This window comes from Trachurus trachurus (assembly GCF_905171665.1).
Source record: "Trachurus trachurus genome assembly, chromosome: 23".
In the NCBI taxonomy this organism is placed as follows: domain Eukaryota; kingdom Metazoa; phylum Chordata; class Actinopteri; order Carangiformes; family Carangidae; genus Trachurus; species Trachurus trachurus.
Genome location: NC_139912.1, coordinates 20569244 through 20594897, shown reverse-complemented (window position 1 = coordinate 20594897; position 25654 = coordinate 20569244). Strand labels below are relative to the sequence as shown.

General features: G+C 39.2%; 2 protein-coding genes across 2 annotated transcripts; both read left to right on the top strand.

Annotated features, from left to right (window-relative positions):
• The first annotated feature begins 145 nt into the window (after positions 1 to 145).
• LOC311006917 (beta-2-microglobulin-like) lies at positions 146 to 3338 on the top strand. The gene is made up of 4 exons (XM_083999953.1): positions 146 to 354; positions 925 to 1197; positions 1981 to 2018; positions 2124 to 3338. The coding sequence occupies exons 1-3, from the start codon at positions 291 to 293 to the stop codon at positions 1992 to 1994; spliced, it is 351 nt and encodes a 116-aa protein (XP_083856079.1). The 5' UTR covers positions 146 to 290; the 3' UTR covers positions 1995 to 2018; positions 2124 to 3338.
• Positions 3339 to 9270: 5932 nt separating this feature from the next.
• irak3 (interleukin-1 receptor-associated kinase 3) lies at positions 9271 to 24848 on the top strand. Its single transcript, XM_083999933.1, has 12 exons — positions 9271 to 9401; positions 11286 to 11474; positions 14379 to 14525; positions 14689 to 14849; positions 15680 to 15744; positions 15837 to 15951; positions 17511 to 17629; positions 18786 to 18984; positions 20732 to 20794; positions 21091 to 21258; positions 21876 to 22233; positions 24010 to 24848. Exons 1-12 carry the CDS (start codon positions 9299 to 9301, stop codon positions 24138 to 24140), a joined length of 1818 nt encoding a protein of 605 aa, XP_083856059.1. The 5' UTR covers positions 9271 to 9298; the 3' UTR covers positions 24141 to 24848.
• The last annotated feature ends 806 nt before the right edge of the window (positions 24849 to 25654 follow it).

Sequence of the window (25654 nt, the reverse complement as noted above, 5' to 3'; positions counted from 1 at the left end):
TCGGAGTTATTTCTACCTAGCAACAGCTGCCCACGATTTTTCTATTGGTGAAGCTGGAGGTGACGTAATGCCTCGGGGGGCGGAGCTTAGCAGCGCAGCCTGCCCTGGCTTCCTGATTCGTCACTTTAAGCTCCGCCCAGTGCTGCTGTCTCGACCAGGAAACTACTGACGACAATAACACCCAGCCAGGGATACTTTCGTTTTTGGCCGCGGTGAACTTTTGACGTCTCGTTTATTCGAGCGAAGACTAAATAACTTTGTCCAGGACATTAACGTCTCAAGGTGACAGGATGAAGACCCTTGTCGTCACCGTTCTCGTCGGTCTGCTTTGCCTCATCGACGCGACTAAAGAAAGTAAGTATTTTACTGTAAATACGTATACGGGTGTATTTAGAAATGGCGTAGTGTCGCGGATAGTCATGAAATGGCAGGTCTCAGCCATAGACTGTGGTCTCAGCCTTTGCTTGGTAATGTTAGCTAACCTTCAGTTTACCGGAAACTATGAAGTTTTAACCCTGGAAATAATCCTCCTAAAACTACAGTGAAACTTAGATTAGTTGTGTTTTAGATCAAGTTAATGTCTTTTGTGAAGCTCAATAAGTTATGTCCCTACGTGACGGGAGAAATCGAAACAATTTGAAACCAATCTAAAACCTTACTGTTGTGTTATAACCACCATGGGTCATACTGAAATAATAGCCTAATTTAGACATTATCTTCAATAGACATTTCATTATAACAAAAAATGAAGCAATATTACATCGATTGGCATTCAAATGGTTGTATTCAATAACAAAATGTTACCTTTTTATTGATAGTTATATAGGCTAATAATTAACAATAGTCTGTATTTGTTATTAAAATATTGTCATCATATCATGTCTGTAAGTTACATGTGTGAAACGTTTTCCATCTCCTCTTTAGTTTCGCCCAAGGTGCAGGTGTACAGCCGTTCACCAGGCCTGTATGGAAAGTCAAATGTGCTGATCTGCCATGTGAGCGACTTCTACCCACCTGAAATCACCATCGACCTGCTCAAAGGTGACAACGTTATCGAGGGAGGCAATCAGACTGACCTGGCCTTCGAGGAGAACTGGAGCTACCACCTGACAAAGCATGTGCCCTTCACCCCAAACAGCGGGGAGCACTATTCCTGCAGAGTCAAACACTTGGGGAAGACACAGCAGTACATATGGGGTATGTGTCTGTCTACATCTGTCTAAATTACACAACCAAATTACTGTGTTCAGTTTCAACTTTTGTAAATCTTATGCACCTCATGTTTTGGACAGTTCCTATGTACAGACATCATGTAATAATTTCTTATTTATAATTTATAATAACTTACATTTGCTAATTTCCTGTGCTGTTCCTTTTATTTTATCACACCATGTTTTGTCATTCTTCTATTTAATTTTTTCACTTTCTTTTAAATTCAGTTGATTATGGAAATAACACATTTGCATATGTTACACAGGACATAACATACATTTCTGTGCTATCCCCTATTGATAATAATACTTTTACAACACAGGTTATGTAGTTCTTCATATAGAAATGAAACAAACACTTTGTGAGGAGCTCACGCTGCTCATGAACACACATTAGGTCACGTCTGCAAACCACAGCTAGTGAGAAGAGGAAAGAGTGTGTGAAGATTTGGTTTCATCTGTCATCTTTATTTTTTTGCCAAACAAAAGAGAAGAAAAGACAAAAGCCTGTTTAGTCTAATCATTTTTAGTTTTTCTAAATTTGAACCACTAATTAAACAGGTCACATGAACTGAGACATTCATTCTGAATGATACGCATTTTCTTTTTCCAGCATACATATAAATACACAACATCTCTTCCTTCAGGAATGCAGATGTGTCAGTGTAGCATTTCTCTGTACTGCTCCAGAATCACACTGTAACCTGTACTGATCGGAGGTGCTAGAAAGTTCAGTCGCTCACTGTGATATTTTTGTTCCTCTCTGCAGAACCAGATATGTAAGTTCTCTGCTCCGCCCTGCTTCAGGTATGTACCATATGTCAGTGTCATCTTTCAGCTCAGTAAACAAACAACTGGTGCAGTAACTGAGTGATTACACACTTTTTAAAAAATATCCTTTCATTATCACAGGTCTGTTCAGGCCCATGACGATGAAGAAATTGGACTGTTTCATCTGAAAACTTTGGTTTGACTCTGAACTTCAACAAATGCGGGAAAATGCAGCACTTGATCCAGCTGTGAGCAAAGCTCCATGGAAGGATGTGCTGTGTCGAGGCCTAAAACAATCAACTACTCACAGTAACAAGCCTTAACATTATTAGATTACATGAATTAGTTCAAAAACTATGTATACTGTCTTTAAAATACAGCTTATAAATCTGTATCCTCCTTCTTTCCCCCTCTTTTATACTCTTGATTTACCTTTACCTGCCTGTTCCTACCAAACACAGCCTCAGAGAGATTGACTAATGTGAAATCAGTTAATTTAACAATCAGAAATTGGCCTTGAGTGTCATTTATTGTGAGAAAATATGTTAAAAGGGAAAAAAAATACAGATTTTTTAATATAATTGTCAGCAAACAGAAACATACATCCAGTAGGAACATAGAAGCCTGGTCATTAATGGATACTGAATTTAAGTAGTGTCAATAACATGATAGTATAATTGAAAATGCAGCACATACATTACACATTTTAACACTGGATGAATAGTTGTGCGACAGTGAACTATATGTGTATGCCAGGCAACTGCTGATATGTAAATATACTGTATCTGAAGTGTATATGTTCTTCTCTCTGTGTTGGTGTGCAACATGCTAGAAACAAACTTGTATATCTCCTAAATAATGTGCACAAACCAAATATTAAATTAGGTTTTAGTTTCCTTATGAAGGATTTGTGTATCTCACAAGGCTTCACGCTGTCATCAGCTGTTGACTTGTGACGTGGTTGTGGCTACCCACAAAAAAAAATAGCACAAACTTGGAAATCTTGGGGGAATTTGATTTACTCATGTTCTGTTAACCTGTTCATTGCTGTGTGCTTTACGCTAAGTTAGAAATGCTGAGCTAAATAAAGAGTTTTTAAATTACGTTGATTTTTTATTTTGATAGACAAGTAAGTTGTTTTATAGAATTACTCAAAACCAGAGCACTTTCTTATGTTGTTTCTGTGGTTGGCTAGTAGGTAGTATGTACCAGTAACACATAAAAGGTATTAAACTCATTAAATGTATGTGATTTGAGATACGTCTGGGTAGCAAACCCATCCTTGGTGAATGCCTTAAGATAATGTTGAGATTTATTTTTGGTATATGGAAATAAAATGCAATTGAGTTGAACCAATTCAAGTGTTTGTGTCTCTTCATATGAAATCTGATGTTGTCACGGGTTGAATCTGAAAATGTCCTTCCTGTTCAGTGCTTTGTGGTCAGAGTCATAACATATTTCACAGCGTCAGTGTGTTGGGAGGGGCCCTGAGCTGCACTTCAGACTTTATAGTGTAGGTGTAGGTCCAAAGTATTTTTATGTCTGATTTAATGTGGACTATTGAAACCGGTGTTGGTAAATCAGTTTAGATGGAAAGTCCCTGACTCAGGTTAATTTTTTTTATACTGATCACAAAGAGCTGCCACGATGTATGGTAGCCCAGTGGTTCAAAACACAGCAACAAAACAGAAACCTAATGTTCCGCAGTTGAGATAAGTTCCTCATAAATGAACAGAACCCAACTCAATTCAGATGATTTAGAAACAAACATAAATACCCTTATACTGGCTGTGAATGATTAACAGCTGTCATTCATGATAACGTATCAAAATGTGTCAGGATTCACTGATAACAGTCGTTGGAGCGCCTTGAAATGCAAAGACGGGTTTATGGTAAACACTTATGAGCATAACAAGGAACGCAACAGAAGCTGTTGGATAATGGTGTGTGTTTAAATACTGATGGGATCATGAGAAAAAGTGAGCTCATGTCAGCTGGCAGAGACAAAAGGGAAACAGGAAGAAATGTATGGAGACATCTTGTGGTAGGAAGGAGAATGGCAGGTGTGAGAGGAAAAACATGGAGGTGAGGGAAGGTGGATGGTCTGACGGCTGAGAGAAGAGACAGGGAACAGCTGATGGGCTATGACTATATACTGGTTCTTACAGTTTTTCTCTGTTGGTTTGGCTCATTTCTTGAAACAGAAATTACATTCTTAAAACTATAAGACCATTTGGCCAAACAGTCTTACAGTTCTGCACAACATTACAGCTCACTAGCAAAAGCGCATATCTCTCCCAAAACTGTTCACACATGCTTCAAAACTAGATTCCTTTACCATGTAAAGTGTCAGTACCATCAAAATGGCAAAGATCTTTCTCAATTGCTTTTGGCTCATTTGCATTCACTTAGTGCTTTTACCAAAAATAAACTGGATGGTTCAGCATAACACCGTGGATGAGCTGCAGAACCTCATATCTCTCCCAAAACAGTTTACTAATGTGTCAAAACCAAACTTCTTTCTCATGTAAGTAGTCAGTGCCCCCAAAATGCATCATCCCTGTGGCATTCTGTGAGCACTGCAAGTCAAAATGCTTAGATGTTTTGTCACTATGGCAGAGACGTATAAAACCGAAGAAAAGGACTTTACAGTAAGAGCAGCCTCCAAAGTTTGACATCACACACACTGCACTCATATTGCCAAGGAAATTGTTACCATTTTTATTCACATATAGCCTACATAAAGTAACTCAAGATTATGTACTGTAAAAACAAAATGTATAGGCCTACAGTTCTCTCTCTGTATGTATGTGTATGTATGTTTATACTGCAAAAGGTACAGGCCCTAGCCAAGCTCTATATATACGCGTTTGGCAGCATTCACAATCATAGACAGCACCAGTCAGGTAGCTAAACAGCTGATTGATTGGTCATCTGAGATGTAGGAACTCCTCCTTCGTTAGTCAAGTTCTAATTTCACCTGACTGTCAATTACTGTCATGAATTTATGAAATGCTGCAAGAAATTCATATGGTTTTCATGGTATTAGCCTACAGTATGTTGACTAATTTTGACAGTTGAACAGACTATTGTGCATATGATGATTTACACAGTGAAATCATGCTGACATGTTTTGGAGAGAGCAACCATTAGACTGAGAATCAACTAATCAGCTTAGATCAGCAAGATCTATTCATTTGGAAAATGTGCTAAATGTATGCTCATTGTGCTAACTCTAGGGTACTTGTACATAACCATTTGCAAAGATGCACTAAGACACTTGAGACATGTACTAAGACATTTGCAATTTGATGAAATCAATGAGAAATGCCATTCTGTTGTGAACATTTGCAAGGTGGTTTGGAGATTTGTCCATGTTATTTTGAGAATGTAATTTCTGTTTCAAGAATTGAGCCAAACCAATAGAGAAAAACTGTAATAACAAACATGTCTATAATGCAGATGTTAACTGAAACTGATGATGGTTAAAACATGTCTGAGAGAAAGGCCGCTGCTTTAACTACTGCTGACAGAAGTGGAGTGCAATATATTGGGATACTGCAGGCTAGGTGATATATTGTGATATTAGTTTTTCTAAAAATCTATTTATAGACAAACTCACAATGTTGTACACACAGACAAATACGGTTTATATTTATACATTCAGAGTCATAACAGTTGTTGCATTTCACAGTTCTTTTAACTTATAACACCTTTTGTCTAGTCTGAACATAAGACTTAAATGCAAGCAGGAGGTTGGGTCTTACATACATTGCATTTGTTACATTTACATTTTGGGAAAAGGTCTCAAATTAACATAATTTTTCAGGTAAGAACATACAAATAGATCCTGTTTTTTCTACTACATCTTTCAGAAGAGGTACTTTCTTTTTCAAGTCTCCAGCAAAAACCCCTGTAGGCCTTCTTGAACCACCTGCTGGGCTGGATAGCAGACTAAGTACATAGAAGTCGCTGCAGTATTGATTGGCGCCCCCAATGCTCCTTGATTTTGTTCCATTGATCCGGCTGTGCAGTCCCTGGCCCACATGTAATGTCTAAACTGTAAAACCTTCTTAGAACTGTCCATGTAAGGTCCATTATTGTATTGCAACACTTTTGTTTAATTTTTTCCCCCTCGTCTGTTATGTTTATACCTACAGTTGCTGTCACGTATGTTCACTGTTCTGTTCCTGCTTTAAAAACCTAATAAAATATTGATTAAAAAAAGACAGGAATGTAACCTTTTTCTAATGGGATGCTGCATTCAGGTTATCAGGATAATGTTGTTGTTGTTTTTTTCAGTTTGACCTCATGGTGGGGCTGTTATCTCAGTGTTGCTATATGAATAGGCTACTACCACTATGGTGCAGCACCCGGATCACAGGTTAAGTGCACACGAGTGAAGACTTGTCTTATTAGCTGTGATGAGAAGTTTGATTTGATGGGAAAGCATCATGTGGTCACCTCAAATGCCTCAACCCTGCTGCTATAATGGACAGATGTCCATTTTCCAGTTTTGGGAAGCCATATGATATCACAAATACACACTCACTGTCTTGAAGAACTGGCATGACATGTGAAAGGATAAGACAGTCATGTTGTCAATATAACAGTGTAGCTACTCTGGAGGGATGTTCTGATGTAAACTATGGCTAAGGTTTTGATGACAATTAAATTGTAAGTTACGCCTTAGTGTATGTGGGAGATTGACTGCAAGAGACTGGACAAGACTCACACTTACACTTTTACTGTTTGTAGGCTACTGTAATTTGTAACAAAAAAACTAAAAGTAGAAATGTGAACATGGGACAATCTCCTTGGGGGAAACTAGTGCTGTAGGAATACAGTGCAGTCTTCCTACAGTACACCTCATTGTCGGGGCTGTTGCTAGAAATTCTGTAGCCTGATGCATCAGCCGCTTAATTCATTACATTTCATGTAGCGTCTGAACACGAGCCATAGGGATTCGTTTGCTTCCGGGAGGCGGTTGCTTACATTTGCTTCAACTAATCGCTGCTGCTTGGTGGTCACGTGTGCTATACACCGGTTAAGCTCATAGGTTAATCTTGAGCGCTTGAGTTCAACGTCATCGCCTTCACTTACCCGTATGTTCGCTGATTGGTCCGTCCGCCAGAGCAAACCGAAACGCATTGCTAGTTTCCTGACTACATGGTTGAGGCAAATGAAATTTGCCGGAACCAGTAGGCGGCGCTAGCCTGGCTAGGAATTCTGGGCCCCCTTAAAGAATACTAAAGTGGGCCCCTGACTTTTCCACTTTTTTTCTTAGACTACGTATGTATTATCATTTTTTATTTAGCCTCCTTTGTTTTGATGCTAATGCAACATTAGTCAGCGTCTTATGCAGAATAAATCAGTCATACAAAGATTAGACTAACTGAGGTTTTTTGTGGGCCCCACTGGGCGCTGGGCCCCTAGAACCTTTCTCCCCTATACAACGGCCCTGCACATTGTAACATAGTGTCGTGCTCTGGCTATCTACTGTATATACTTGCCAGTTGATGCATGAGATGCACCTTTGAGATATTTCAGAAAACTGTTTGATCATTGGTCGATCTAATGCTCCACACATTTCCCTTCGTTAGAGAAAGTCAAGATTCACCTGGGAGCAATTTACCAATTCATGACAGATTTAGAAAAAAAACAAGTCTAATGGATGTATAGAAATAGGCTTGACATATTATGACAATGATAACTGGTAAATTTTCAGTTGCTTTCACACTGTTTTTCAAAGAAGAAAACCTCATGTTCAAAGCCAAACCTGAAGGCCAAAGTGAACAGTTCATATTGTAGACTGAAACAAATGTATGACCTGTATTTTGTTTCATTGCAAAACAGTTGATTGTGATTGAGCTCATGCAAATACATCACACAGCTGATTCTTATTTTTTTGTTTAGTTTATCCTGTTTTATTGTTTTATTTCAATGTTTTAGTTGGTGCACAAAATTATTACTATAACTATTTCACGTTATTTATTTGGTCTATTTTATACATTTTACTGTTTTATTCCCCCAGGTAGCTTCTTCCTCACCTCAGATCTCGGTGCCCAGACATGTCACCTCAGCAAAAGCTAGTGTATGTGTGCGTGAGTGTGTATGTAATTGTGTATCTGTGTGTATATTTGTGGGGGTGGAATTGTGTGTTTTAGATGTGATGTGTGTGAAGAGTTTTGAAAAAGTGTTTTAAGTAGCCTATAGCGATCGTAAAACACTGTAATACACTTTGATCGACATGACATATGAAGCAATTGATTATGTAGGAAACAGCAGATAATTGTAAATAATCATTTGCATGGATGAACCAAAGCATTTGCAACTTGTTCAAAGAAATGAGAAACTGCTTTTTTCATGTGCACAAATGAGAAATATACCAAAGTGACTGAGAAAACCTGTAAATTGACTTGGCTTCTGTCCAATCATGCATGGGCAGTCCCTACCTTTTCCAAGAAACAACTTGCCACATTTCCTGTTTTGCTGTTTCTGCTTTAATTGGTTGTTTTGTTTCCTGTTTTGCTGTGGCAGATTTTCTGATTTCTCACATGCAGTGTTTTGTTGATTTGTATGATATTGTGTGTGTTTTTCTTTGTTGGTTTTGTTTTGTTCTATCTATCTATCTATCTATCTATCTATCTATCTATCTATCTATCTATCTATCTATCTATCTATCTATCTATCTATCTATCTATCTATCTATCTATCTATCTATCTATCTATCTATCTATCTATCTATCTATCTATCTATCTATCTATCTATCTATCTTTACAACCATATATCTATCTATATTGGAGTCCTAGTTCCACTTTCACTCAGCTGCATGACAGACTTTTATTTTGGCAGGTCAGCACAGGTAGGTGTTACTACCGTTTACATCCAAGAACATTGTGTGCTTTACTTCACTACTTGTCACTACTTGTAGTTGATAGGCCTACTGCCCCCGCTGCAGGTCATTAACAAAACAAAAGAAAGATAGATAGATAGATAGATAGATAGATAGATAGATAGATAGATAGATAGATAGATAGATAGATAGATAGATAGATAGATAGATAGATAGATAGATAGATAGATAGATAGATAGCAGGAAATGTGACTGACGTCCAGGTTGTTAGGTGTGTCTATCTAACGGTACTACAACGGTTTGTGCAGCTCGTTGTGGTAATAGTGAGTCTGCTGTTTGACATCATCGGTCTCCGTCCTGCGTGACAGAGGGGGGGGGGAGGGAGTTTCCGTGTTTGAGCAACCGCCGCTGTAGTCGCATTATTCGGGTCCCGGGTGTCGGTGAGAGCGGTTGTTCAGGATGAACTCCTTCACGTTCCTGTACGATGTCCCTCCGGCGGTGGTGGAGCGGCTCAGTCTGATCATGGACACCGGGGGAGACAGCCTGGGATGGCGGGGACTGGGTGAGGACATGATGTTGTGTTGTATGTTGTTGGGACAGGGACAGGGACTGCGGACTGAGTGACAGAGTGTAAACAGCTGACTCGTGGACAGTGTTGTGTCTGTCTGATTGAAGAGATAATAGGGCCTTAATATTCTGCCTATAGGATAAAATACACTTTTATCAGTGGAGCTTTATGGAAATGACAAAGTCTTTCTCAATAGCTCATGGGCAACAAACTGCTATCAGAACTGATGAATATGGTGAACTCATATAAGATAGACTTGCTTTAGGCTACTACTGTGTATGAAATACTTGCTTTTATCACATAAAGTAATTTAAACTAGATGATCAAGTGTTACTAAGGAATGAATGAATGAATTAAAGTGATAGTTCACCCAAAATTCAAATTTCATTATCTACTCACCCTCATGTCAACTAAGAGCTGTGAGAATTATCAGAGTCCTCCGTTCCTTCTCTGAGTTACGGGGGGGTCCGCGCAGCAGTATTTGTCCATATAATGGTTGTCAATGGATACCAACTTTCTTCATCCAAAAAGACACACCAAAAAACATCCAAATACCTCCATACTGCTCGTCTGTAATGTCCCTCTTGTATTGAAGCCCCGAAATGAGAAATTGTTCCGAAAAAAATTAAATAAGTCTATATTTTAAGCTTGTTTGTAGCGGAAGCTCCCAGTGTCTCGGTTCACTGCTCTTCCTGTGTCAGTGCAAATCTCGCGTGATTTGCGCTGACCGGCAGAACAATTTCTCATGTCGGGCTTCAATACCAGAGGGACATTACAGACGAGCAGTATGAAGGTATTTGGATGTTTTTTGGTGTGTCTTTTTGGACGAAGAAAGTTGGTATCCATTCACAACCATTATATGGACAAATACTGCTGCATGGACCCCCCCGTAACTCAGAGAAGGCACGGAGGACTCTGAAAATTCTCACAGCTCTTAGTCGACATGAGGGTGAGTAGATAATGAGTGAAATTTGAATTTTGGGTGAACTATCCCTTTAATGGACTCTGCTTCTTCATGAAGTGTTTATTGTCATTTGCACAGTGTGAAACATGTTTCAATGAAATTCTTTCTTGGTTGTCCACACAAATGCCACCATAGACAATATAGAAACTAAGTATAAAAATAGAAAGACAATTTAAGAGCAACAATAATAGTAGGCTATAGTAGCCTAATAATAATAATACAAAACTAAAAGCTAAACACAGACAGGTATCAGTTGTACACAGTAGTAGAGCATGTTTAGTACTTGCAATATGCATGTAATAATAAGTAATGTGCAAAGTATTGTGCATGTGCAAACTGAAGGTGTTATTACATGAGGTAGTGGTACAGCATGAACTGCTAGTAGGAAGATAGAGTTTTTCAGTCGGAGGTTCTGTATTTCACACCAGGGCCGTTGTATAGGGGACAAAGGTGATGATAATTCTAGGGGCCCAGCGCCCAAGTAGTCTAATCTTTGTATGACTGAATTATTCTGCATAAGACCCTAACTAATACTCATAGTAATGCTGCATTAGCATCAAAACAAAGTAGGATAAATAAAAAATTATAATACATACGTAGTCTAAGAAAAAAAGTGGAAAAGTCAGGGGCCCACTTTAGTATTCTTTCAGGGGCCCCAGAATTCCTAGCAACGGCCCTGTTTCACACTTCTAATAATAATACATTTTATCTATAAGGCGCTTTACAGGTGCTCAAAGACACTTACATAAAAATAACAAAACAATTACAATACAGAAACAATGTGGAAGGTCAAAAGGAGATTTGAAATAAGATAGGATAGAAGAACAATTTACAGATTGAATACCTCACTACCTAACTCTTTGTGTACACATTGCTTTCCTCTCATGTCCACCACTTTCTCCTATACGCTCCAGCTGTCAGGATCGCCTCCAACCAGCTAGAGGTCCGCGAGCTGGAGCGGCTGCAGGCTGCGGGCCGGAGTCCCACCAGGGAGCTGCTGTGGTCCTGGGCCCAGCAGAACACCAGGGTGCAGGACCTGTGCACGGTGCTGCAGGACATGGGCCACCAACGGGCCCTGCAGCTCTTCCAGAGTCCAGCTCCAGGTCAGTGCAAAAACTCTTGCTCATGTAATTTTAACATTGTTTATGTCTTAGGAAGCAGAGCACATCTAAAATATCTCTGATGAAGAGCGATTATGTTTGTTACCATGTGGCTTTGGGGTTCTTCCAATTTGCATGGGTCAATATTTGATATCAAACATTGCAACATTTCCTGCCACATCCAATGTTTTGTATTTTTGCATAATGCATAGTATTTAGTTGGGCGGTTTTGCAAAGCATATCTGCTTTCTTTACTATACTGTACCATGACATATGGCAGCTGAATATACATAAATTCCAGTGATAATATCATAGTGATATTTAAGTATGACTGTATCGAGATTGAAGATTAGATAATGCACAAGCCCACACATTACAGCTTTTATCTCATCCTCCCTGTTGATGTAAAGTAACTTTGACATAAGGGTTGTGCAGGGGTCCCGTATATAGAGGCTATACAGTCTTCGCTGCAGTTTGAATCCCGCATCGGTGGCCCTTTAAGGCATGTCATTTAACCCCCTCTCTGCCTCCCCATTTCCTGTCTCTCTCAACTGTACTGTCAAATAAAAGCAAAAAAAAACCCCAAAATATACTTAAACATTTTATTTTTGATCAGTATCAGTGAGAGAAGCTGTTAGCCGTCATGCCCTGCATTATTTCCATTGTCAGCGGTTTCAGTACAGCTGTACATTAGCCCCACACCGGAACACTGGGGCCTCTCTGGCAAGTTCATACAGTATATTCAGCACACTGAAAGAAGACAGAGTTTCTCTCCTTGTAACAGTTCTGCAAACTAAACTCAGGGCAACGGCCAATATAACCGCTTCATACAGTAGTATTTAAATTTTGCAAATGTAAAGACGGGATGAAGATGTAGGTAACTTCAGACTCTAATGGTATGTTTTATTTTCCGAGTCTTTACTACTTTTATTTTATTTTAGCTTTTGTGCAGGTTTAAAATATCATTTTTATGTAAGCAGGACCAGATCGAATAAGAAAGTATCATTTGTGTGGGAAGGCAGTGTCACACTGTTCTCACAATTACAGTAAGATTGTAGATATGTGATATGATATGATATGATATGTGCTTGTGCAGTAGTTCAGTGGTCCCCAAGCGTTTTCATCTTGTGTACTCCCTGAGCTTTTGTGTCACACCCTCACTCACTTGATGATTCTCCAACAGTGGTCATATGACACGTAACAAGACTAGAATCATTCTAATTTCTACAAAGATATTTTACTCTTATGGTGTATTGTGTTTTAAATCATTATTCTCCTGCTTTTTTTTTGTGTGACGAACTTTTTATTGAACAATTTAAACACTGTATTACAAACATAGTGCCATTGCCTTGCCATTTAAGACTTTTTAAAGAAAAAGGAAGAACATACAGTATACAGTATACTGTACATATGCACAGAGTGTGAATTATACAATGACAATTGAGGGGGGGGGGTCAATGTTTTCTCTAGGGTGTAAAGGGAACTTAGTACAGCGCAGGCACGTGTTAACAGAAGTCTTACAGTATCCTTACAGTATCTTGCTTGTTCAGTTAAATGTCTATGACCAAATTTTACACAATTTTACAGTTCATGTGGCACACAATGTACCAGACAAACAACTTTTGCAGTCACCAACAAAATATTCTAGATCTAAACTGCCAGCAAGTCAGACCCACACACTAGCAAACCATAATTTCTGCTCAAAAATGGATCCACACAATGCTGAACCAGAACCAAACACACTATCTACATAGCAAAGATTATGGCAGATGTGTTACCATACATGCTTTATAGTCTACTCTAGACAGATTCACATCCTGTACTGGTCCCAATATTGGAATGAATGGATAAGATAGGACTCTATATATAATAGTCTATAAGCTCAAAAGCCTGAGCTAGGGCGACTCTTATCTTTACCATAATTCAGAAGTGAGAAACATATTAGACTGTCTTAACACATAGTTTGATTTAGAGGTCCCCAATGTTTTCAGTATTAAAAAGGTAAAAGCCCAACTAAACCACCACTCAAAGACTATTAAAATGAAATTATAAAACTTTTTTTTTAAAATGTGCTACAGAAATAGGCTACACAAATAGCCTAACACTGCGCTATAAACACGCAAACATCCACATTAAACTTCTCATTCACTAATGTTGTTTCCAAAAGGGGACAACTGTCAAACCTGGCAACGCAGCTTGTGGCTTTGTTTACAACCTGACCGCAGTGCACGCTTGCAGGTTATGATAGCTCCGCAAAAGACACACACAAGTGAATCCATACAAAGTCTTCACAGAATTGGTGTCAAAGGTTATTATCTCCCTACCTGTGTTGGCACGTACCATTTTTTTTCTCGTAATCGGCTTACGACATGACTGGGAATGTTAACTTATCATCTTTGAAATGAATTTAGAAATGTTTCCACGTACCACCTGCAATGTGCTCGCTCGCATATCACTGGTTGGGAATCACTGCTGTAGATAACCATAATGTGGGTGCCAATTATAGTAAACCATGTGTCACTGATGGTACAGTTAAGGTCTGAGGACAGAGATGAGGTTTGAAGATTTAAACTGCAGCAGATGTGTGGGAGTTCAGTGGGAAACACGTTTGTATTGAAGCTGGTGCAAGTTTTTAAAGTTTGTTCTCTTTTTACACAATGGAAAGTGAGATTCACGTGCATTACGCCAACTTCCTCCAACAGCAGTTAGTTATAGACTTTGTAAATAAATTGCAAGCCCTTGTGACACTGAGTAGGAGGGGAAACGATATGCCACAGGAAATCTGAAGGCCTTTTTCTGGGTTCCTGCCTGTGGTGCGGGCCTGATGTCACCAAACCACACTGATGCAGTCGTCACCAGATGCTCAACTTAGAAAAATGCATGTTTGGACAATGTCTTCTGTTCCAGAGTCGACACCGCCGCCCGCCCCCAGCAATAAAAAACAACCAGAATGCAAGGCTGAAGTGAGGAAGGACGAGAAGGAGAAGGAGAAGGAGGGGGAGAGGGAATCCACCCGGCCAGAGGAGAGCCCCTCGGGTCAAAGGTCAAGTCCTGGTAAGCGAAGTAAACACTGTAGCGGATACCGACGGAAAAAAAATCTTATTTTTTGTGGAATTCCCCCTTCCACTACAATTGAATCATGACATATCGAGTGGGATTTTGTGGTGGGCGGCTGGGTGGGACTATGTGACATTTGACTCATCTGCTTTTATTGTAGCGTTTACCAGTGAAAACCAGTCACCCAGCATCACCCTCCAAGACATCAAAGAAGGAACCAGAGACTTCCACCAGGAGCTGAGGATCGCAGACGGACACTTTTCTGACGTCTACAGAGCCCGGATCAGAAACCAAACATTTGCGGTCAAGCTTTTTAAAAAGGTTATTACTGACCCCTCTGCCTCTTTACATGTGTTTAAACTGGAGACCTCTGATGTAATACAGGTATCTGATGAAATTCGAATAACATCAGATTCTTCTACTTATTTCAAGTGAAAATATGCTTGAAAGAAGTAAAAAGTGTCTAAAAACAAGCTACTTTTTATTTGATGAGTCAGATTTTAAGTATTTTTTCTTGTCAAAATGTCTAATTTCTAGTCAAAACAAATCTCTTTCCATTTAAAATAAGACTCATCACCTAAAATTAACTTGTTTCCAACAAATTTTCACTTGAAATAAGTAGAAAAATCCCTGTGAAAGCAAGTTTTTTGTACTTGCTCCATTATCAGATTTTTCTACTTATTTCAAGTGAAAATCTGCTTGAAAGAAGTCAAAAGTGTCTAAAAACAAGCTACTTTTTATTTGATGAGTCAGATTTTAAGTATGAGATTTGTTTTGACTAGAAATGACACTTTGATTAGAAATAAGACAAATATTCTTGGTAAGATATTTGAGTTTTTGCAGTGTACTCTTGTTTATTGACACACACCAGTGTTTACTGTTTACTGGCCGCGGGAAAAAAAGCAATTCATTCGGAAAAAGAGAGTGATACAGCGCGTCACGGAGCCTGATGGGGGAGCAGGCTACTGAGTGAGTCGGTTAGCTCCAGATAAACTGCTTTTTCTAACCAGTTGTTACACTGTAAAGGTTTTGTATATATCCAGAAGAGGATTAGGGCTGCTGCTCTGACTTTTTGAGATTAAAGTCAGAATTCTGAGTTTTTGTTTTTTAAAGTCAGAATTCTGAGATTGTGTTATTTCATTTTTATCCAGGTAGATAATGTGTCCTGGAGGAAGCTGTGGGACATCTTCACCAAAGAAATGGAGGTTCATCATTTGTACGTGACGACTTCTCCTATAAAACCTCTACAGTATCTCTCTCTGTGTGTCTGATAGTGTGTTCAGTCTATAACATACTGATGTGTTCCAGGTATCGACATCCAAACATCATAGACTTGTTGGGCTGTTTTTCTGATGAGGACCACTACTGTCTGCTCTATCCTTACCTGCCCGGCGGGTCGCTTTCCCACAGACTACACCAGCGGGTGAGTTTTCTATTGTTTACTATACAGCTTCTGTCCGTTATGACGTGATTCTGAAGGGAGTTCCTGTTTGTGATTTGCTCACCAAATAGCGTCTAGGAAATTCTTTAAATATCACAGGATAGGAAGTGAAAATGTGTTTTTAATATCACAAAACTCTGATGATTATATGGTAAATCTGAGTCAGCTTTGAATATAAAGGGAATAAAATTACAATGGGGGAAAAACAATCCCAGTGACGCTGTAGCTCAGCTGTCTTGAGTCTGATCTGACTGTATTGTGTCTGTGAACCACAACGGTTTGGAAGATCTATGACGGCCTTCCTCTGAGTCGACTGAAGCAACATTATGCAACTATGCATTATGCAACAGCTGTAATATCATGTTGATATAGAGAGAGTGCCATTGAACATTTGCACTATGTGACTCGGGTTGAGCACAGTAAACAAGTGTATAAAGCTTTGCGGAGTTGTGGCACAACTCCTTGCACAAGTTTAGGTGTTTTCAGTCAGACGTCAGACTAGCTAAATGCTCATTTGGAATGGGCAAACAGTGCGACTGCTGACTCTTACTGAGTTGATGGAGCTTCTTATGCTGTTTCCTGTACCTGTAGTAGCAGAGGTCAGTGTGCGGTGATGACCACCTGTGGCTGCTAGTGTTGCCACCCGTCCCGTTTTTCCCAGAATTGTTCTCTTTTATTCATCAGCTGTCCCGGGGAAAAATAAATCTCTCCCTGGACACAGTTTGTCCCGTTTTTTGGGGGAAAATATAAAAAACTTCATTTGGTTTATAGCATGTCACCATGAAACTCCTCCAAAGCAGAGAGATCGTAGTATTGTCTATAGAACACATTCTATCCATTGCTGTTCTTTGCTCTTGCACGGACGCATCAGTGTAACGGGATGATAATGAACGGACAACATGGGAAAAAAAAACAAAAAAAACTCTGCTCATATCACACTGGGCTGATTTTATATTATTATAGCCTATTATTATTACACAGCCTATCAAGTGTCCCTTTTTTTACTCACAAATTCAAGGTGGCGACTCTAGTGGCTGCAGAGGCTGCTGTAGTTGAAGTTTTTATTTAAAGCAGTTGTAGGCGGAAATGTAGGCAAGAAAAAGAAAGAAAGAAAAAACACCTGAAAACACATCGTCCCTCTGCAGCTCTGCCCCCATGCACTTAATAACTGCCTGCAACACAAGTAACTGGGCTGCAGCTGCGAGACTTTGGCTACAGCCACTTAGCAGAAGGCTAAAATGAAAAGTATTGCTTTGACAGTGAATCTATCTACACACAACCTACAATTACAACATATTACACATAAGATGTTATGAGAAAATAAAGTCGACAGCCTGTTACCTGTAGAGGAGAAGAACAACAAACTCTCTACACAACAGTAGTGATACCTATAACAGCCTGATAACTGGCTAGTGTTAGCATACCGGCTGTGCAGTAATCACAGGTTTATTGTTGCAGTGTGGTTTGGTCCTTTCTGGTTGTAGCTGTTTGAAAGTATCATCATTATTTGATTGTGCTATGTTGTTGTTGTCACTGCACAGGATGGAGTGAACCCTCTGTGTTGGCAAGAGCGTCTCACCATCATTAAGGGAGTTGCCAAGGCTTTGCATCACCTGCACACGGCCCAGCCCTGCCCAGTCATCTGTGGCAACATCTCCAGGTACCAGACACCAAACACACCCCAGGCCGTCCACCATTGAGGACACCGAGGTCATGACCTCAGTGGGGTTTTTTTTGTCGGCCTATTGAATGAAATGGAAAAAACAAAACAAAAAAACAATGAATTTGTGCGGTGAAAGTGCATGCTAGGACAGATGGAAGGTGACTGAGTGACTCCTCTCTTCTACATAATAACAATTCTGGTAGGCCACTGCAAAAACTCAAAATCTTTCCAAGAATATTTGTCCTTTTTCTTGTCAAAATGTCTAATTTCTAGTCAAAACTAATCTCATTCCACTTAAAATAAGACTCATCACCTAAAATTAACTTGTTTTCAGACAATTCTCACATGTTTCCAACAGATTTCCACTTGAAATAAGTAGAAAAATCCCTGTGAAAGCAAGTTTTTTTGTACTTGCTCCACTATCAGATTCTTCTACTTATTTCAAGTGAAAATATGCTTGAAAGAAGTAAAAAGTGTCTAAAAACAAGCTACTTTTTATTTGATGAGTCAGATTTTAAGTATGAGATTTGTTTTGACTAGAAATAAGACAAATATTCTTGGTAAGATATTTGAGTTTTTGCAGTGTACTGGCCGCGGGGAAAAAAAGCTATTCATTCGGAAAAAGGGAGTGATACAACGCGTCACGGAGCCTGATGGGGGAGCAGGCTACTGAGTGAGTCGGTTAGCTCCAGATAAACTGCTTCTTCCAACCATGATTTTAAACTCAGAATTCTGAGATTAAACTCAGAATTCTGAGAAAAAAGTCAGAACTCACTTTTTTTTGAAGGAAGTCACCCCAAAGATAGTATAGCTATGGTAAAAAAAAAAAAAAAAAAGAGTGCACATTTCACCCTAGAAACTAACAACCAGGACCTTCACATTGCATTTCAGGCTTCTTTTTTTTTCGAGCTGGAATATAACTTTATTGCTACTCTTTGGCTGCTCGGAGTGTGAGGGGCTAGTCTCCTGTTTTTAATAGATGGTGTGTTTCATCAGGATTCATTGAAGTTGGGTCTTCTCTGGATGATCACAAGTGATAATAATATCATAAAGATGGGATTAATCTATGTGTGTAGTTCTTGCACAAGATTGAAGCCTTTTAATTTAAAATTGCCAAAAAATGTCTGTGTGTGTGTGTGGCTTCTCCTCACAGTGCTAACATACTCTTGGATGACGCCCTGCAGCCCAAGCTGTCTGACTTTGGGTTGGCTCGTCTACGTCCTAATTCAGCCAATCAGAACTGTACCATCACTCTGGATAGTAGTCTCCAACACAACGTGGGATACCTCCCTGAGGAATACATGCGAGACCACAAGCTGTCCTTCAGCCTGGACGTCTACAGCTTTGGAATGGTGATTATAAACTACATCATATGAACTGAGCTAAACTTTTAAAGTAAAATAGTGCACTGTAAAAAATATCCTGAAGGAAAACTACAGAGTCTGATGGTGAATCTCTGAGGGACAATGAGGAACATTTTACATTATTCAATAGAGTCCATGGATGTGCTGTTAAAAATACAGATTTGGCACCTTTACATTGGATTTCCATGAATGTAAATATAGAATAAACACATACATGTAGAAATTACATATAATACCTATTAGAAACTGGAACAATGAAACAAACAAATACAATACAATACAGTACAATACAATAAAACTTTATTGTCCACCATCGTGGGAAATTGTCTTCGGCTCACCATAAAAGCCGAATGTGCAAAAAAATGACTGGCAGCCTATGGGATAGAGAGAAGGCAACGTGTAAACAAATAAGCAGGAGAACATAACTTCCGCTAGCAATAATATTAAAGTAGAAGTAAGCGGAATATTTGTGTTAATATAAGTCTTAAATAGTTCCTGTTCCTGTTCTTCTGACAGCAATCACTTACATAGAGTGTTTGCACATTAAAACAAAAGCTAGTGCATATTAAAACAGAAACCAATGTGTTAAAGGAGAACTCCGGTCATTTTTGACCCCTAAATCGTTGTCCTGATGGTCACCCGGTGTTGGGGGGAGCAAAACACACGACTAAAATTGATGCAGGCAAACCGGAGTTACACCATGGCTAGATGGCGCTAGCGATAGCCACAATGCTAAAGTATGAGGGCAATTTTTTCAACCACAACAAACACCCAAAAAACAATCAAATATCTATGGTACATGACTCGAATCCTTATGACACACTACTGAACCCATAAACTGTACAGTATAAACCGGTATAAACAGTGTAAACTTTGTGTTTTTGCATGTTATCACTCACCTCAGATAGCCGAACTCTGGAGCATCCTGGGAAGACATTACTATTCGATCGCAGAGCGCCTTCTCCCCGCCACAGAAACAAACACTTTTTCCTTGTTGTGATAATTTCTTTACAAAAATAAACGGTCAGAGATATTTTGGATATTACCACTGCACTGCTCCACCGTTTATTTTAGTAAAGAAATCATCACAACAAGGAAAAAGTGTTAGTTTCTGTTTTCCTTTATAATGTTTAAATAAGTGTATATGCATCAGTAGGTAAATTAAATCAGTGCATCCTATTATACTAAGTGATCCTTAATTGCATCCTTTTCATACCTTTCTTTAAAAAAAAAAAAAAAAAAAATCAGTAACCAGAGCTGTCAAATAGATGTAGTGGAGTAAAAAGTAAAACCCGTCCCTCTGTATTAAAGGATATTAATAATTTGGCTCTTATGCTCCCATGTTTCCTCTGATTCCACTATTGGCCAAGAGTGGTTTTTCCCCAGCGCTGCTACACAGCTGCTGCAATGTCCTCAACTGGTGCATGTACCCATCACTAAAAGTGTTTGCTCTGCTCACTGCCTGCTTCACACTGTTACAATGTCTGCTCTCTCAGGCAACATTATTATATGGAGCGAGTTCCTATGAAGATAAATAACTTTGAAGAGGAAATTACTATTTGTTTAACTAAGAGAGCAGCAGCCATTATATCGTTCTGTTCAAAGCCGTCACACCCCGGTGACAAAACACTCATGTCAGCGCCATACACAGGAGTTGCTGCTCTGCTGCTACTGTCAGTTACTGTAATAATAATCTGATGTAAACTTCAGTCACTAACATTGTGCTTGCTCCTAGGTGATAATGGAAACGATAACAGGGAGGAAAGTCAGAGAGGATGCACCTAGACAAACACTGCTGGTGAGTCAACACTGAAGTAGCGCAGTAATCACTTCGCTTTTTATGAAATCCACTTCCATATCGTGTTTTATAACAGTTAGTCATAAAGACTTTCTATACAGATTCACGGGGATAAGTTTTCTTTTCTTTTTCTTCTTACTTAGTTCATCTATTTTATTCAATTTTCTGATTTATTGATCTCTCTGAGAAACGTTTCCTCCTTTTGTTCTTACCTCGGTAGGAACAAAATGACAATAAAGTTTGATTTGATTTGATCTAATAGTGAAGACTCTCTCTGTGTCTCTGTCGTCTTTCAGAGGGAATTGCTGGTCACTGAGGTGGAGAACAGCGGTGGTGTGGACTCTTGTCTGCAGTTTCTGGACAAGGCAGCTGGTCAGTGGCCCACTGCCTTGGCCCTCAGTCTTCTCACTCTGGCCTTGGACTGCACCGCCAGTCGCTACCGCAACAGACCCAACATGGAAAATGTGAGTAGCCTATAAATAGTTCATTCTGGACATTTGGCACCAGTAGGATCTGCAACAGCATCTCAAATCTCATCAAATGTTAACTAAAATACAAAGAAATTATTTTCAGTATGTACAGAAATGAGGGTGTCTGGGTATTATTTACCGACTTAGTTTATCTGTTGCTCTGTTCGTGTTACTTTCAGTTTGTCTTTGTATGTATGAATGTGTTTGTATATGTTTTTATATGTATATGACTACATAGAGAGATAAAGATTAGTAATCATATGTTAGAATACATCTATATGTATATAAATATAATAATATATTAGAATAAATCCAGTTAAATAACTCATGAATTAATTTATTGTATAGACTATAATGACTAGATAACTTGATAGATAATTTATGAATAAGGGGTGGGAGTAAATAAGTTTTACTTCTTCCCACTCCTTTTCGGATATGAAAAAAATCGAATTATCTTTATTTTCAATTATTTTATTTTATTTTGTTCATATGTTGTCTTTGCAAAGTTTTTATTTGTTATGTCTGTCCATTTCTGTATTATGTTTTATTTCTTTTAACATGTCCGAAATAAACTAAACTAAACTAAAAACGAAAAAACTAACTGTCCTCAGGTACTTGGGACACTGAGCCAGCTGCTTCCTCCACCCACATGCCCACCTGCCGACCAACCCCGAAGCCTGGACGACGCAGCTGCTGTGAACGGCCCAGAGAGCATCTCACCCTCCATACCCGTGGAGCACGACGAGCAGCTCAGCCTCCCCGGTTCTCTGGCCCAGGAGGGGGGGCCCTGCGAGTGCAGCCAGTCGGAGGTGACGTACCTGAGCGGCTCGGGCTCGGGCTCGGAGGCGGCGGTGGACCTGTACGGCAGCTGGCCCGTACAGTGCAGCTGCGCGGACGAGGCCGGAGGTCTGGCCTGTGAGGACTGCAGGGCCAACGGCTTCACCTCCGACCCCACACAGAACCCTCAGAGTAAGTCTTTAGAAGATACTGCATCACTCATTACTGAGGCAGACTGTGGGAAACTTACAGATCTCATCAAACCTCTTTCCAAGACCTGAGGAAATCCCCCATATTTACTGTACAAGGTTGTCTCATGTCTCAACAAATCTTTTCTTCCATCTATTTTTTTTAAATAACACACACAAAACAAAATATACATTTAACGTCATGAAATAGATCAAAACATATAAACAGTATGTGCATACAGTACTACATACATGTACTACATATCACTCATTTTTAATACACGCACCATAAATTCATATCATAACTCAAATAAATAAATTATTAAATAATTCACTGTATATAGTACCCCCCCCAAAAAAGAAAGAAAACAAACAAACATTAAACTATATAAAATCTTCATCCCAAGTTTTTGTTTCTCCTTTTATTTTACTGAACAAACTTCTGGACAAAAGATGTCACACTCCCCCACTCATCCATAAAGATCCACTCATAACAGTCTCCTGGAGAGTCATCCAAGGATGAAGTTTACGAAGAAGAATACGCTGGTCAGAGGTCAAGCGTTGCTGTGACCTCATAAAAACATGTTTTTGGCCATGACTCGCTGATTATGACACAACTCAACAGAAATGTCAATAAGATGAAACACCAAAGTGATGATATTTAGGATCCAAAAGGTCAAAGGTCAACTTCACTGGCCCTGTTCTTAACATCCAGGTCAGGTGATCTGATAATAAGTCATCTCAAAGTTTGGGTGTGAAGTTAACGTACCCAAGATGCATTCAGGACACATCTGAGATCTCAAAACTCACAACACCACTCACTAACTGACAGTACAAACTGAGCGAAATGAGAATTGAGCGAACCAAAGGAAAGGAATAAAACAAATAAAATAAAATAAAACAAAACAAAAAAGGACAAAAACAACCTCGACCACTGACCCATGCACCGTCCTGAGCTGCGGGACCCAGCGCCCAGAGACAGGGGCGTGGCCAGACATTTTTGATAGGGGTGGCCCAAGTGGGGCACTGACTTATGGTGGGGGGGCATGAAGCCTGCATGCACACAATACGTACTCATGTATCCACATGTACATGCAAACACACACCCACACAGGTTTTGGCCATACCCAGTTTTGTCTGCAAAACCCATATCTACTTAAATTACTAACACTGCAAGAAAACTAGACCTACTAGTCAAAATACAGGAGTGGCAACAACAAACAATTGTGATAGAAAACCTCAATATTTTATTCTTGAAAAAAAAAAGACTTGACAAAAGCCAGTATAAAAGAATGTATAAAATGCCTCTGACTGGGCATATAGCCCATCATAGTTTGGGGTGGCACCTGCCTGGGTTTGCCACTTCCTGAACACGCCATTGCATGTCAGATGGCACCATCTCCTAGTGAAGGCAACCCTCTAGAATTCTTTATAGAATATACAGTACAATGATATATATTATTATTATTTTTATTGCCACGTTACTATTGTTTGTAGTAATATTACTTATCAGTATTATTATCCAGCCTTACCCTGACCCAGTTCTATCACACCATGGTTTTGTTTCTGTCATGTGTTGTGACACAGTTTGCCTCTGTGGCCTGTGTTACTTTGACACTTAGTTCAACCACATAAGGGGAACTTCATAAGGTGTCTTGCAAAGTGGGACAATATTAAACATCCTCAAATAAAGTCATGTGCAGTCTTTTATGTTTCTGTAATGTGTAATTGGAATATACTGTGTGTAAGTTAGTCTAATATTGTGTGTGGTGTGTTTCAGCTGACTTCAGTGGTGCATCTTCGGTGGTGGTGGTGGAGAACCCAGTCAAGGAGAGACTGAGGCACAAGCTGAGTCTTTATAACGGAGGGCTGATCCACTCAGGGGAGCTGTTCTCTGAGACAACACTGTAGCAGAGAGACTTCACCTTTTAATACTGTGGCATTACAAGTCAGCACAACTCCCACCTCACATCACACCGGGACACCTGAGGATGTTCTCATACCGATGACAGTTACTACAGTACTAAAACACGGTGTCCTGGCGGGTGTGCGCCGGGACGATGAGGTGATTGGGTGGACCACGTTGGATCTTACAGCTGATTTCCTCCTGTTGATGTCCGTTTTAGCCATTTCGTTGTGTTACAGCACAGTTTTCTTCGTGTCTTGTCTCTACATAGATCTGTTAGTTTGTTATTTTTGGTCTTCGTCCAGTATTCATGCAATATCCTGTCAGTTTATTGTAAACGCAACAGCTATTATCCACAGACGGGAGATTTTGATCACCAGCGGTTCTGCAGATAAATATTCGTTCTCATATTTTATACAGTGTTTTATATCAGCTCTTGAAAAGTGAAATAAATGAGACCAAAAACGGTGTAACAAAAATGTATTTTAATTTATTTAACTGTTGACAAAAGAAACAACTAATATTTTTTCTTTTACAAACCATTTTGTATGGAGTCTTGTTTTTTTATATTCCATTTTATTGCATCACATTGCTTTGTCACATTTGCATGTTTTGATCTCAAGAGTTACAGTGAATGAACAGGTTTATATCAAAATCAGAACTTATGACTGCTGACCTGATGCTGCCACACATTATTCCTCCTCTAACTGTATTGGCTAAGTATGTGACAGTGTGTGAACATATACACACACATTTTGATGTCAGCCGCTTATCGTTTACATTTTTCATTTTAGAAACCTGTTTTCTTTTATGTCATTTGATGTGTCATCTATAACACAGGATGTGTTTTACATCCTGTGTGCAAACATCAACTGTGCATACAATTCGAGTGAGTAATGTGAATGGGAGTTTAAGAGAAAATGACACAGAAACAATTTTGAAGATTAGAGTTTAGTGAAGTTTAGAGGATTTGCGATTTCCCCCGTTTCATATCACTGTGAACTGACTAGATCTGAGTTTTTGGAGTTTGTCCAATAAAACAAGCAAATGTTACAACTTATTTTCCATTCTTCAATAAAATTTCATAAACAAAATTGATCTGTCCACATGACTCCCATCAGGTTGGATGATGTTACACAAAGTAAAGGATTTAAAAAGTAGCTTCTTTTTTTTTAACATCAGTCATTATCTGCACTTGTATTGAACATGTTATGCATTACTTCAGAACCAACACTATCAAATCCATTTATGTGCAAATGAAATTCAGTGTTCTATCATTGTGTACCAATGGGAGATGTTACCAGCTGGATGTGCGTCATCATCCTGCTGCCCAGGGTAAATTAAAGTCTTAAAGGGATAGTTAAACATTTTGGCAAATTGGCCCATTGCCATAATCGTTATAGTCATAGCAGTACAGTAGGTTTGTTACCTTTATTTGTCGGTGTAAGCTATTTTTAGAACGGCGGAGCAGAGCCGTGAGCTGCTCAGAGCTACGCTACGGAGGCTAATAGGATTTCTT

Bases quoted from the DNA above. Each gene is read 5' to 3' on its own strand.
- LOC311006917 (XM_083999953.1), top strand. From the start codon at position 291: ATGAAGACCCTTGTCGTCACCGTTCTCGTCGGTCTGCTTTGCCTCATC. The intron at 355-924 runs GTAAGTATTTTA...TCTCCTCTTTAG, and splicing joins CATCGACGCGACTAAAGAAA to TTTCGCCCAAGGTGCAGGTG.
- irak3 (XM_083999933.1), top strand. From the start codon at position 9,299: ATGAACTCCTTCACGTTCCTGTACGATGTCCCTCCGGCGGTGGTGGAG. The intron at 11,475-14,378 runs GTCAGTGCAAAA...CTTCTGTTCCAG, and splicing joins CTTCCAGAGTCCAGCTCCAG to AGTCGACACCGCCGCCCGCC. The intron at 17,630-18,785 runs GTACCAGACACC...TTCTCCTCACAG, and splicing joins ATCTGTGGCAACATCTCCAG to TGCTAACATACTCTTGGATG.